Source organism: Cavia porcellus, unplaced genomic scaffold (assembly GCF_034190915.1).
Source record: "Cavia porcellus strain 051 isolate PalLab524CR breed Dunkin Hartley unplaced genomic scaffold, mCavPor4.1 scaffold_50, whole genome shotgun sequence".
NCBI classification, from domain to species: Eukaryota; Metazoa; Chordata; class Mammalia; order Rodentia; family Caviidae; genus Cavia; species Cavia porcellus.
Window position 1 is genome coordinate 4,259,772 of NW_026947533.1, and position 15,043 is coordinate 4,274,814.

A 15,043-nucleotide genomic window follows, 5' to 3' on the forward strand; every position below is an offset into this window, starting at 1 on the left:
TACTATTCCCCACTCACTCTGGTTTTTCACCCTGTGATTTAGTTCTCTGGGTCTTTAATATTCGTGCATCAGACTATGTTTGACCAAATATTCCTAGAGGAGACTGGCTGCTATTGCTCTTCGAAAGAAGAGAAAATCCCGGGTAGACCAAAGTGTACAGATAAAATGTAAAGAGTATTGTTTATCTACTCATCTTTTCATGTTGGAAAAGCTTTCCCATAATTTCAGTGGTACAAGGGAGAGAGAAAGATCTGATTCTTTACATTTGAAAAACAGAAACAAGAATAATGTAGAATCCACAATAAGAAATCTTTGCTTACAAGCAGCAGGCAGATAAATAGTTTGTATTAGAAGTGACAAAGAAGTGTCATGAGTCCATTCTGTGAGAGATGAAAAATTCTTGTAATTCAAAAGAGAATCACCACATGTAAACAAATGTAGAAATGCTGAGCTTTCCAAAGCTGATTCAAGCAGGCACACATCCCTGACATGTGCTGTGTCCCCATCTGATGGTGGGTTTTAAGGCAAGTGCTTAACATCACTGGGAAGAACATGGTGTGCAGAGAAGATCCCTGTCCAGTAGCTCCAATCACAGCTCTACACAGCTGTCCCCGGACCCTGCAGTGCTCACAATAAAGATTTATCCCACAAGAGATCCACATAACTTTTCAAGCTTTGTGTTTAAGACTGTGGTTCACAGCACTCTTTGAAGCAAGAGGACACTGGGAGCCTTGCTGCACTTCACATAGAGAGTTCAAGACATTAGAGTGGGTCAAGAGAACCAGGGAAAGCTGCGGGGATGCTGAGCTCAGTCTTTCAGGGCCCACAAGGAAAGAGGAAAAGGAATCTGATCACAAAGTAATACACTGATAAGAGTAGGATGTGTGCATGGAAGATCTTGGTCTTGAAAATGAAATGTCTCTGACATCAATGTGTGTTCACACACAGACATGTAAGAATCTATGCCCAAGATTGGTGTCTCAGCAGTGTACTTACTTATGTAAACCCTGACTCAAAATAAAAAAGAAATTTAAAATCAGAATTTACTGTATTTCAGTGCAAGGGCCTGCATTCAATTCTCTGAATTGAGTTAAGGAAAAAAATTGGGAGCAAGATGAAGGGCTACAAAGCACCATCACCTGGTCTTTCTGGAGAGCAGTGTGCACCAAACAGTTTCAGCCTCCACATCTTTCTTGGTCACTTTGATTTTAAAGAATGATCAGTTACATGAGGGATGGGAAAAGGAGGGTTTTCATCCAAGAATACAAAGTCTCATTAACAATGGAGAAGAAATTTTCAATGATTACTAAACTGCATGGTGACCACAGTTAATAAGAAGGATAGCTTTCAAAACTGCTAAACAATGGGATTTGCAGTTGTAGTCACTGTGAAAGTCTTTGTAGGTTAGTAAGGTGGTAGACACATTAACTGGACTGATTCTTTCTACAAAGGAACCATAGATCAAAAGCACATGTTACCCCACAAACATTCATAACTATTGTGAATTACCAAAGGAAGATATCCTATACCTGTACTCCCAGCACTCAGGGAGAGTAAGGAAGGAGGACCACAAGTTTAAACCCAACTTGGAGAGCTGAGTAAATTATTTAGAGATTGTGTCAAAAATTTAAAAAAACAACAACAACTTTTAAAGTGCATGGGCATATAGCTCATACAGAAATCCCTGGGATCATTGAACACCGTGTATTAACCATTATTCTGTTATGAAAAAAATTAATCTATTTATAAAATTGTTTTCATGTTTTATTAATGTCTACCTGTGCTGCATTGAAATAAAAAAGAAGAAAAAAATCGTTTGTTTGTTTTATTTTCCTGTGAGACAAGGTATTGCTATGTACTGCAGGCTGACCTTGACTCAACAAGTATTTCAGGCTAGGCTTGAACTCCCTGTGATCCTCCTGTCTATTCGTCCCATGTGCTGGGATTACAGGCATGCACCACCATGCCTTGCAAGAAAGTGGTTTTTTTTTAATTGTCAAGAGGATAAACCCTAATGAAATAAAACAGAATAGAGTCAATCAAAACAAAAGGATGATCATGGTACATCGGTTAAAAATAAAATCCAACAGTTGTTTTTGTGTGGCCTCTCAGCTGGTACAGAAAATGACTCAACAACTTGCTGAACTCCAAATTTCTCCATAGAATTGGGAAAATACCTAAATTTTGCAAGGTGTCTATTGTTAACATGTCTTGTCTGAGAGGCAATTCATATCAAGTACCAGGGAAAGAACACAGAACTTTGATTTACTACTTCCAATGTCTGGGATTTATCCCAACAAAAAAAGACATATGCTCAATGCAGTTTTTCTAACAAGAACTTGAATTGTGTACATGTTCAGTAACAGGATAACTAAGTAAAACTCTACCTAAGCATATATTATAAATATTCAACACTATGCAAATACACAAATGATGTGAGCAGAACTGGGAAGTATGGGTAGAGACAGCCAAATACTGACAAGATGGGTATTCTGCAGCAGGTTCAACAATGTGGGTGAATTATTTTTTTCTGTGGACTTAAATTTTTAAACTGCTGATCACACTTCCTCATCACTCAAAGCCCCATGCCACACTCAGACTCCTCACAAAGCTTAAACACCCAAGAGGCGACAATATTAAAACAAGCAGAAAGCCCTTATCAATGGAATGGACTGGAGACAAAGCATGTGCAGGTAGAATAATAACTGCTGTCTTAATTTAACATATAGGTCCTCTCTCAGTCTGCAGAGAGGAGATCCAAGTGGAATAAAATCGTCCTGTTGGGGTAAATGTCAGCGGCTCACTGACAGCAGAGGCCATGTGAGATTCTGAGCCTCCCTGCCACAGGTTCCAACCAGGGCTTGGGCTCTCAACAGCACCTAGTGGGGGGGGGGGAAGGATCCCAGGCCCTGTGCTAGGCTGGCCATGCGGACCCCGACAGAGAGGAGGGTGGAAAGGAGAGCCCTGAAGACCTGAGGCTAGGTCGCCCCAGTGCCACGCCCTCAGCCTCCCCGGTCCCCCTACCAAGGGCACCTGCACCGCTAAATTCGGGGGCCACTGGGCCGCACCGCCACTCAACACCGGCTGCCTTCCACCTACCTGGCCAGACCCCAGTCCCAGCCCAGCCACAGCCTAGGCCGAAAGGAAGGAAGAGTGCTCAGGTCACCAGAAGGGGGCGCTAGCGGCAAAATGGCTACTCCGTGCATCCTCTGTGAAGCTAGGCCGGGGGCGAGGCGGGACTGAGTGGGATGCGGAGGCCAGTGGCAAGGGACCGTCCCTGGGCGCGGGGCGCCCAGGTTGGGCCGAGTGGAGTGTAATCTTCGCTAACCGCCAGGGGGTGGGGCCACGCGATGTGAGTGGCGTGGCCAGAAGCTGGGACCCAGGAGGTGCAGAGCCCTCCAGGAGGCAAGAATGAGGCGGTGGGCGTGGCAGTGGGGGTTAGGGTTTCTCTGATGCTGGGTGGAGCTTCTGCGAGACTGAGCCCCAGGCCTGCTATGAGAGGAAGCACAGGAGTGGACTGAGTCTGAGGCTTGGAATTTATAGATGTCTGGACTCCAGTCTTCCAGGGCCTGACACCTTAGGTAGACTGCTTCTTTCTGGGAGCCTCAATTTCCATTATTGTTATTCTATTATTTTGCTTTGAAATGCTGCGTGGTTTTTTCCATTAAAAAAAAAAAAAAAACTGTGAAGGATGGCAATCCTCATCTCTTGGCACTGTTATGAAGATCCAATGAAAACCCTGCAGAGCTCTTCCCATGGTTCCTACCATATAGCAAGTGCTCAGACGCCATTGTTATTTGTGTTGTTGCCCTTCTTTTATTACAGAGAAATGAGTGCTTTCGGTATCCGTCGTCTGATGTCTTCATAACCTGTCACCTCTAGAAAATACAAAGTGTTTCCCAAAGACAAAAAGCAGACACATTGCTTAGGATTGAAGGAAGCAATTATAAGGAGCTATAAGGAAAATGTGAAGGTGATATATACATCACCACTTTGGTGATGGTTTTCAAGGGGCTCATGTATGACAAGATTCCTAGAGGATTTTTTGTTTGTTTTTAGTTTTAGTTTTGTTTATTTTTGGTACCAGGAACCAAATTCAGGACCCTGTGCTTGCCAGGGAGCATTTTGCCACTGAGCTATATCCCTGCCCCATGTCAAGTTTCATCCAATTTTGTATTTAAACCTGTAAGTTCATTGTATGTCAATTATAATGAAATAAAATTGCTTTAAAAACACTTCTCATCTGAGCTATCCACAAAAGCTTTATTTACTTATAGATTTATTAACAAGCAATTTTGTTTTTTTAGATTTATTTCTAAGCAGTATTGTTTATTTATAGATTATTTTATATGAAGTTTTGTTTATTTATAGATTTATTTAATTTTGCTGTGCTGAAGATCGAATGCAGTGCCTTGGTACTTTTATCATAATTTATTCCCAGACAGGGCCTTGCTAAGTTGCTAAGTTGTTTACATTGGGCTGGAATTTTATTACATTTATTAGCATTTTTGTATACTTAAGTATAACAAAGATAATTAAATTGAGTAATCTCAAGTGAATCAATAAATACAGCTTAACAAACAATAGCTGGGTGTGATGGTACATGGGTGTAATCCTGGCACTTAGGAAGTGCAGAGAGGAGGATTGTTACAAGTTCTAGGTCAGCCTAATTTACATAGTGAATTGAAGGCCAGCCTGAACTACACAGTGAGAGTCTTAAAAAATAAATTAATAAAATAAAATAAGATAAACCCTGGACTAAGGCTAGGAATCATCTTCTAGTCCAAAGCATGGGCATCTTCAGAGGATTTACTTTTGAAGGTGTTATGGTTTGTATCTGGGTGTCCCTACCAAAGACTGAAGTCACAGAGGCAGCTAAACCTAAGATCTGTGATTGGTTCATTGTTTAGTGCTGTGATTGGTGATGAAAGTGCTTCACCTTCCCGGGGTTTGAATTATTGGAGTAAACGAGGTCTCACCAGTTCATTTTGTGAGAAAAGTGAGAAAGTCTTATAATTCAAAAGGAAATCACCACCTGTGGCCAACAGGTGCAGGAAACATTCAGCCTCCCAAAGTTGATTCACACAGGCACAAATCACTGAGATGTGCTGTGTCCCCATCCAATGGCACATTTTAAGGCAGGAGCTGAACAGCAGTGGAGAGAACATGGAGGACAGAGCAGAGTCCTGTCCTGTAGCTCCCATCACAGCTATATATGGAACCATCCTTAGACCTCACAGGACTTAAAAGAGAGGTTTCTTCAACACAGAATGCAACACAAATTTTCAAGATTTCTCTTTCACAGTACTGTTTGAAGCAGGAAGGAACTGAGACCGTCCCTAGCCTTCACATAGACCATGCACAGGAGAGCTGTTTGGAGAATGCCATGAATGATTGTTGGAGGGAACTCTGGTCAGGGCCATTGAGGTGCAGGTCTAGGGGTGAAAAACTCATAGCACAGCAAGGTTTTTCATGGGCTAACCAGTGCATTGGGAGTCTACACTGCAAACCAGTGCTTCCCAACACCAGGGACAACACCGAGCAACGGCATTTGGATGCCAGAGTGGCCAATCAGATGAGGGGCAGCCCTGACTGACACAGCTGACCAGAGTATCCCTCTGTAGCTGAACCCCCAGCAGGTCCACCTCACTTCCTTTTCAGGTCTGTCAGCAATGACATCACACAGAAGCACGGCAACACAATTGAAGTTTGCTCAAACTAAATCATTTAGCTTCTTTGAAGAAATGATTGAAAATTACAAGTCTGAGAAAAACAAGGCTGAGAATAGCATTCTGCATGTTGTGTAAATAAACTGATCCTTTACAAGTCATGGAAATAATGCCTGTGGGTGAGTCTGCAGTGGCAGACATGTGAAAGCTCATGCATGCAGGTTTCACAATTGCAAAAGAATGACTCCAAATAAATGCTACATAGACATGACTTCCCTTTGGCACTGCACTACAACAACCTAGATTTATTGAGCCACCTCAGTAAACCCAAGGCAAAACCCACCAGATAATTTCATCACCCAAATGTGAGGGTTCAGCAGCTCTGCTCCCTGCTTGATGCTGCTGCTGGTTGACAATTTCAAGGTGTTTCTATCTGCACAAGCCATATCTGCTCCTCTCAGCTCATGATTGCCTGGGTGTGGATCAGACTATGTCTTTACATAAAATCCCATCATGATTTCAGGATGGGTAGCAGTCTCTTGCTTACTGGAAATTATTTTTGAAGTTTGGGTGTAAGACTCCTTAGACCATGTGCTTATCAAGTTGAGGGGAAATGAGATTGTTTGAAGTAAATGTAGGAAACTCATTTGTCAGTGGCAGATTCACTTGGTATTGACACCCATATGTTATGGGTAAACAAGCATGAGTCAGGGTTTGCTGTACAAAATGCTGGAAGGCACAGCAGTGTCCCCAAGTTCAGTTTCTTCTTTGCTTCCCTCATTCTACCAAGGTGGAGAGTGGATTCTCAGCATTCAATCACCTAGGATTTGAACTACAGTAGAAATCTGTAAAAAGTCTGTCAACTGGAAAGTGAAAACACAAGGAAATGTTTTTTTGGCAAACTGCAGTTCTAAATATATGCTTAAATAATCAAAGAAGCCAGGAAAAAATAAGAACAAAAAGAAATATCAACAATAAGAACCCAAAAGTTTACCAAATCAGAAAGGAAGAATTAAGAGGTGTCTCTCTTTCCTGAGGATACAACGTTTCATATAAGAAACTTAAAACTCAACTGAAAAAACTTTTAGAACAACCTGACAAATAGCTTCAGTTTCAAGGTACAAAATCCACAAGTCATAATCAATTCATATCTATGTGCTTCAAACAAACTGCAGCCCGAAATACAAGGAACACCATTCATTTAATAATTCATCGAAAAGAATTAATACTCATGTAAAATTTGAATCAAACACACCTCTTCCTGGCAAATTGTTGAAATTGAAGCAATGAGTGAAGTGGCACTAAGAGAAGAAAAGACAGACTGTGATGGTGGATGGGAAGAATTCATGTTGTTATAATGTACATGCTACCCAGAGCAACCAGGTGTTCAAATGCCATTCCTGTCAAAATATCAGAGCCATTTTCCTAGAAATAGAAAAACAATATGAAAATTCAGATGGAAGGACAAAGAGTCTATCCTATAGCCATGGAAAAAATATTAAAGTTAGAGGCAACAAAATACAGAGTTTTCTGGTATATAATAAAGTGACAACAGTCTAAAGGGTCCTATACTGCAAGAAGTGGACTACAGATTAAAAAGGCCAGCCCAGTAGAGACCAACTCATACAATCGCCAGGAATTTTGTTTTGTTTCTCCCTTTTCCTTCCCTTCCCTCCCCTCCACTTTCCCCTCTTCTTTCCTTCATTTCCCATTCCTTTAGTTTTCTTTCTTTTTCTTTTTCAGTTTTTGGTCAAGTTCTTCCTGTGTAGCTCTGGCCTAAGCTGAACTCAGAGTGTGTTGCAAGCTGGTCTGGAACTCCCAGGAATCCTGCTGCCTCAGCCTCCTGAGTGCAGGCATTGCAGGCATTTTCAACATTCCATGCTCAGCCAATGAGTTTTTAGCAACACTATGATGAAAACAGGACTGGTGGAGTGTCTGGTAATGCCAGCAGTCCGGAAGGCTGAGGCAACAGCACCACAAATTTAAAGACAGCCTTAGCAATATAGCCACTTATCCAGAATCTGGATGAAAATAAAAAGAATTTTAAATGTGGAAAACCATGGAGCTAAGTGAAAATCTCAGTATACAATCCATAGAAACTGAGTGCAAAACAAAAACTTGGAAAGTCCAATGGTAGAAAAAAATAATATTTTAAACTGTCCTGGCCTTCTGGAGAGCAGTGTGCCCCAAGTGGCATTAGTTTTCACACTTTTCTTGTGGTTTCACTTCAAACAGTCATGAAAATCCATGAGGGATTAAAAAAAAAAAAAAAAAAAAACAGAATGTGCTTCAAAGACACCAAGCCTCAATACCAGTGCAGAAGGCATTTGCAGTGATATTCTGAAGCACATGATGACCACAGTTACAAAACAGAGAATCTCCAAACAGTGTTAATGGGATTTTCAATCCTACTTACCTTGAAAAAAACTGCCAGTTAGGAAGTTGGTACATAGCTTAACTAGATATACTCTCTCTGCAAAGTGTCTAAAGATCAAAGCCAAATATTTCATTCTATGAATGCACAAAATTTTTGCTGATTATCAACTCAAGATAATACTTGCAATCCTAGCACTCTGGGAGAGGGAGGGAGATTGAATAAGGAAAGGTTTAAGCCTGGCCTGGGAAACTCACAATCTTAGTGAGATCATGCTTTAAAATTTGTAAAAAGATTAACAAATTTTACAAATGTATGAAAATATAGATCATTAAGAAATCATTGTGCACAATACAGTAGCCAATGTTATTCTCTCATTATTCTTCTGTATTTTATCCTTTTATAGACTTAACAATAGCATCTTTTATGTGGTCCTTACTAATATGTACTTGAGTTACATTAAAATAAGACAAGAAAGTCTTTTCAAAAAAACAGTAATCCTTTGCTCAAATCCTACTTCCATATATAAAGTTAGTACAAAAATAAAAAGAACCATCAAATTCTCTTTATACTAAGCTCTCCAAATCCGAAGAGTATATATTCAGTAGCATATCTACATTCATCTCAGTTAAAAGGTCAAAAAAGTTGAAACAGTTCAACTTCTTGGCAGTAGATCAATGTCTACCTCATGGTAAGCATAATGCTTAGTTTGCTAACTAAAGTATGTATGTAAGAAAAATTCACCAGGATTTGATTTGTCGAGTTATAGATGGTTTTGTGGCTTTTTAAACCTTCTAAATGTATTTTTTATTTTGATTATTTATTTATTTTTGAGACAGGATTTTGCTAAGAAGTTTAGGTTTTCATTGAACTCACATTGTAGCCCAGGCTGACCTCAACTCACAGCAATCTTGCTGCCTCAGCCTTGCAACTTCTGACATTAGAGATGTTTACCACCAAACCTGGCTCTCGCTTACTTTCTAATTTTTTTTCCAAAATTAAATTAGCCAGGATTATATGATATGTCATAGTTTATCAGGTGAATTATAAAAAATGAAATCAGAAAGCACTGAAAATGCACTGAAAGAGACTCAAAATCCTCACCAACACTAAACATAGTGTAATATAACATAACACAACATAACATAACATAACATATTATAGCATAAAAACACAATAAAACAAAGCAAAACAAAATAAGAAAACAGTGTTGGAGGTTTAGTTCAACAGTATAAGTGCCCATTTGGCAAACTTGAGGTCATAAGTTCAATCCTCAGTACCAAAAAGAAAACAACCATCTGTGATTTTAAAAAATGTTTCCAAGTGTACTTTAACAGTTTGTAAGCTAATCACACATAAGACATATAATCTGGCAATTTCACATCTAAGTATTTTTTCTTTGAAATAAAAATCTATGTTCACTCAAGACCATGTATAAGAATGGTGGTGGCAGCTGGCTTTCCAGGGCCAACCCAGAAACAGAACAAATGGGATCAGTAGATGGGTGACAGATGTATGAACAAGTTGCAGTTGGCAGGTTCAGCCCCATGAGAGTGTGTGGTGGCTCCACCAGCAATTAGCAGCAGTATGTGGAGAGCCCAGCACACAGATGCTGCTTGAAGGAGACCAACCAAGAGCATTGAGACTGAACAGGCTCAGCACCATCACCTCTAGGAAAAGCAAACTAACCAGCATGGACACAAAGCCCATGGTCTGCTTGGGATGGGAGAACAGGAAATGAAAAAGTGATTAGGAGACAAATTCCCCAGGAGTGATGCCCATGTGTCCTTCATCAGCACAGGGTGGTGATGTCCATGGCCTTGCAAAGCCTCCCCTTGCCCTCACCCCCTGTTGTCCCTCCTCAATGGAGGTCAGAGTACGGAGCACTACAGTGTGTGGCTGAGGAAAACATCTAAGGATGAAATGAGCATTCATAGGCATGTGAGAGTAAAACTTGCTATGATTCCTCCTTTCATGTACACATGGGTGTTATAACATGAAACATTTCATATCCTTCAAGGAAAATTATTATGGACATTCTGGGAACAGCTCCATGCTCCTTTGTGATAATGAAATGAAACTAACATAAGTCCAGAAAAGACAGTCAAAATAAAATTTGAGGAATCTCTTAATGAAGAAACTGTGCACCTCATCCTCAAGGGAAAGGATCATTTGGTTGGAAAAGTCTAAAAACACACATATTTTGCTCGTTTTTTAACTTGCTGTTTCTCAGGACACAGATTAGCGCACAATAAAAACAAAGGAGGCATCAGAGGTGGAGCCTCAACTGTGGACCCCAGCACATGACCTTACTTTCTTGGTGACAAGTCCAAAAAGAACTCTGAAGGCTCTGGTCACCAGGCACTGTGGTTTGGTGACAGTTGGCCTTAATAGATGGCTGGCTCGAGACAGTGAACAAGGAACATGCTATGATGCTTTCCCAGAGCTAGTGGCCCCATCATCAGGACCCTGTGTCAGGGAACCATGTGCGAACATATGGAGAGGATGGTTCACTTGGTCCAGATGCTTCAGGAAGCTCAACTGGAAACACCCAGCTGTCAGCAACCCAGGCCAGGATGCATTGGCACGCACAGGTGCCCAGAGGCACCCAGAGACAAGAGGAAGCACAGAACACATATGCCTAGCCTCAACCACCAGCCACTCAGAGACACTGAGTCCAGGACTAGTTCAGATACAGAGAAGTTAAGTTCTCACCTGAGCAGCCCTGTGGGACTTGGCCACCTGTGTATTCAAGTCCTGGCCAGGTACAAGCACCTAAGTCTTGGTTTACAACACTGAACTGTGGTGTGCTGAGTGGATCCAGAGTGCAGGGTCACTGCGGAGGAAATGGGGGATCCATGGCAAGGGATTAGCTGTGACCTTGGCCCCATGAAGACCTGCTACAGAGGCTGTCCTGATTCCCAGGGATGACCTTCCATCCCCCTCACTGACACACACATGGGGAAAACGGTTCTGTTCTTTGGAAAGGAGATTGGAGAGTCACTCTAGGGGTTTCAGGGTATGCTTAGGGCAGGAATTCTTAGGGATGGCAAAGTGTCCATGGCCCACAGGTATCACTGCAAAGTGAGTGGGTGTCATCAAGCCAAAATACACATGAAGGCACCCTGTGTGAAGACACTTTTCTGAGTATTGTCCATGATCTTGTAAGCAGAACAGGTGTAACAACTGCCCTTTCGAGTTTTGATGTTCTTTGGAGGCCACAGAGTCAGCATTGCCAGCAGAACAGATATGGTTCACCTCAAAGAAGTCTTTCTGTGTACAAGGCCTTGTTTGGAAGTGGTTACAGACCATGGAGGAGGAGTTCTACAGAGACCAAGAGAACTGGGCAGCAGATCTTTGCTTGACCTAGACACTGCAGAATGGCGGGATACATATCGATGACTCCTTACTTCTCAGATATTCACGGAGCACCAGCCCTGAGCCATTAAGTGCAAAGAAATGGCAGATATCAGTCTTTCCCTTTGTTGAGCTGACCTGTAGTTGGGAAGGGCAGGGAAAAACTGTGTCACACTTCCTTAAAGAAGGAAGTGGTGTCATACCACTAAGCAAGGACTGCCTCACAGGAAGCATTCTGTCAGCCTCTAGGGATCCCAAGGCCCACACTGCCACACTGTAGTTGGGAGAGGGTGGGAGTGGACATTGAACTTGCTGGGCTTGAGACCCATGTGCCCCCCCTAAGGTAACCTGTGTAGGTGGTGTTCGAAGAGAGGCCAGACCTCTTACTTTGCTACCTCCCTGTTAGCTCTAAGGATGCATCTCCTGTCCTTGACTCCTCACTGGAGCTGAACTCCAAGGTGGATCCCCAGGCCAAGCTTCTAATGGACCATCTGGAGCCTCCTAAGTCCTTGGTGCCTAAGTCACAGGGTAAGGAGCCCTGGATGTGGGTTGTGGCCTTGACAGGGTGGAATGTGCTACTGAACCGAACTATGTGCCCAGATGATGGGAGACACAGGAACCTGATTCCCTCAGCAGTCAGTGTGGGGATGCAGTCTGGGAGGATTTATTGGGGCTGTGTTCATGCACACAGCTGCATCTGACAGGCAGTGGGAAGGTTTGGCCCTGAGAAGTCCCTGGAAAGTCAGTGATGTTTTCTTCTCCTGAAACTGCAGAGGCAATTCCAGTGCATGCTGAATTTGCACCCGCAGAGCTCATGCCAGCTCCACCTGCAGCTCCTTCACCAGCTCTGACCCCACAGCAAGAGCAGACACATGTTGTCCTTTCTCCACCAGCTGCAGAGCTGGATCTCCTGGTGGCTCCCCAGCAGGAGTCATCTCTTGACCTCTACCTGCAGGCAGCTCTTGACCCATTCCTGCCATTCCCCTCTCTTCCAGATTTACCTATTATTCTATTTATTATTATTCTATTCAGGGATGCCAGTGATAGAATCATCACAAATGAAATTTAAGAGTTTATTCTTGTTTCAGTTGACGAGTTTGGTACCATTTAGTGCCTTCTCCATATTGTGAAACCTTCACCAGTGTCCTCTTGCAGAACATTTTCATCAACTCACTACACAAATATATTTTCTTTTCTTTTCCTTCTGACTAGATTCTGGCCACCAGTCATCCAATGGCCTTGTAATTTACCTGTCCTACCTTTTCCACATCACTGCAGTTGTGTTTCTCCTCTGACTTACCCTACTGTAAGTAACTATTTAATCTCTCCTTGTCTGAGAAGGGAAAATCCAGACAGATTGCATCAATTTCTCATGCACATATTCATGGACTCTTGGCAGGGCATACAAAAATAATTCAGGAATTTTTTTGTAATTCTTAGGATTCTTTGTTTTATTAATTATGTTCCTGGCTTTATAGACATATACACATCAAAACTGGTCCACGTGTAATTACATGTAGGTCATTTCATGTCTGTTTTATATGAAGGAGACTAACACACTTTCTTTTGTTACAGAGCAGCACCATGGGAGCGTTGCACCCATGTTTATACTTTAGATATTTCCAATGATAAATTATTAATTTTAATTTATGAGTGCTTAACAAGAAAAAAATCACAAAAGTAAAGTATTGTAGCTGTAATACAACCATTAAAATGTGAGGCACTGTGTGTTCCAAGTAGTCTATGGCCTAGAATAGAAAGTGCAGTGTTGCAGACATGATGTCCATTGAATTACCCTGTGGTTTATTTCCATACAGTGTCATGAATATGGCTGCCTATGTCCTCTTCTCTGGACAGAGTAAATTTGCATAAAGTCTGGCTCAGTATGCCACCACCTATAAGTCACATATTTCTCCAGTAATTCAGTAAAAGAATGAGACACATGAACACAGGCTGATTAAGAATAATGAGGCCTTGTGTACATAATTAAAGAAATATAATGGCCATGGAGGCAAACAAATGGGAGAAATGAGCACTGGGAAAAAGCAATGGCATCTGGTCCCAGGTAGAAAAACAAGCCCAGAACTAGAATCTGCTAGGCTCATGCCCAGGCCGCAAAGATGGAGGGCACCCAACAGCTCTCCATGACTCCTCAGGGGCTGGGGGTGGGGGGAGGTCTTCAATCACAGATCTGCTGTGTCATGGTGTAAACCCCTGCAGCCTTCACAGAGGCCAGCTGATTGGTTGCTCCACACTATAAATACTCCAGGCTGAAGATATTCCCCCAAGTCCTGGCTGCACTGTGATGCCACTGGGGCCTGCACAGCAGAAGAGGTTAGGTCACTGATTCAGCAGCCACTCGGTTTCCCACAAAGAAATAGCTGAGCACGTGGGTGCCCCATTGTGAGCTAAGGTGTAGTTCCTTAATTCGATGGATGATAGAAAGTTTTCCCATGGTCTTTGAACCAAGTGGACCTATAAAGTGTCACAGGCTTGGGAAAGGCATCAGTGACAGCAAGTGGTGAGTTCTAAGTCCTGGCCTTGCCCTGCCCAATGGACTGCATGTGACGATGGCAATGTGAGGTAACCTGAGGATGAGGACCTTAGTAGGGATGGTATGGATGGGGACAGTGCTCAGGTGAAGAGAACCCCATGTGACCCTCTAGTGCCTCACCCCCAAGCATGCTAGAATTTCCACAGTAAAGGACTATGTGTGTTATTCCACTCCCGATGGACATTTGAGAACCAGTGCCGAGAGAGGGACAATTCCAGGTCCTAGGCACAGGACATGGGCAGAGTGAAGAGGATAGGGGAGAAGTCCAACGGAGAAAAACCTCCTAGCACAGGACCCAGCCGACTACCAAAGGCATTAGAAAAACAGCCACCAAGCTCCTGGGACCTGAGCCTAAACATGTGGGACTGATTTCAAGCAGCATCCCAAGGGATACACACACATGTGCACACACACACACACACACACACACACACACACACACACACATACACGAACACACAGTGATGCCATGATCACACACTGGGTTGCTCAGAGGAAAATTGATCTGATCTATTCAATCTATGTGCCTCAAATTCTCACCTTATTCCTCGGCTGAAAGAGGCTGGCACCAACACAGAAAAGGACAATATGTCAGTGGCCACCCAGAAGCTGGAAGCCTGGAGGAGCGGAACAATCCACAACAGAATGTAGTGGAAGAGAAGACCCAGCGCTATACCCCAATAAAGCAAGGGCACACAGAGGCCAAGGTCACTACATGGGGGCATCTGAACAGCCTCACTGAGATGGAACTGATGCCTGAACCTGAGACATGCAGGCCCTAATGCTGTACAGAGCAGAGTCTGTGTGGCAGAAGACAGAGGACCAACAATTTAGAGATGCAAATTCAAATTTTTTTAGTCAGTAAAGAGATGAGAAGAGAGAACAGAGGGCCTGGTGAGAATAAGGGAAGGGAAGAGTGATCAAGGGACAGGTGTGGGGCAGAACCTCACAACTGATATAGCACATCAGTGACCACTGATGAATGCATGGCTGCAAACTTAGGTACAACAGATAAACTTCAGTTCTGTCAGGTTCTATGGGTTAGGAATTCAGGAGGTGCTGCTGGGGGATCCACCGTAGGTTCTCCTA

General features: G+C 42.7%; 1 protein-coding gene across 1 annotated transcript in view; it reads right to left on the bottom strand.

Moving 5' to 3' along the window:
• Positions 1-3,162: 3,162 nt before the first annotated feature.
• LOC134475034 (zinc finger protein 709-like) overlaps positions 3,163-15,043 on the bottom strand; it is a gene marked incomplete at its 5' end in the record, with an annotated part of 102,974 nt that continues 91,093 nt past the window's right edge. Inside the window, one exon of the mRNA XM_063244399.1 lies at positions 3,163-3,372. Within this exon, the coding sequence (XP_063100469.1) occupies positions 3,163-3,372 (210 nt within the window). The remainder of the gene's footprint in view (positions 3,373-15,043) is intronic.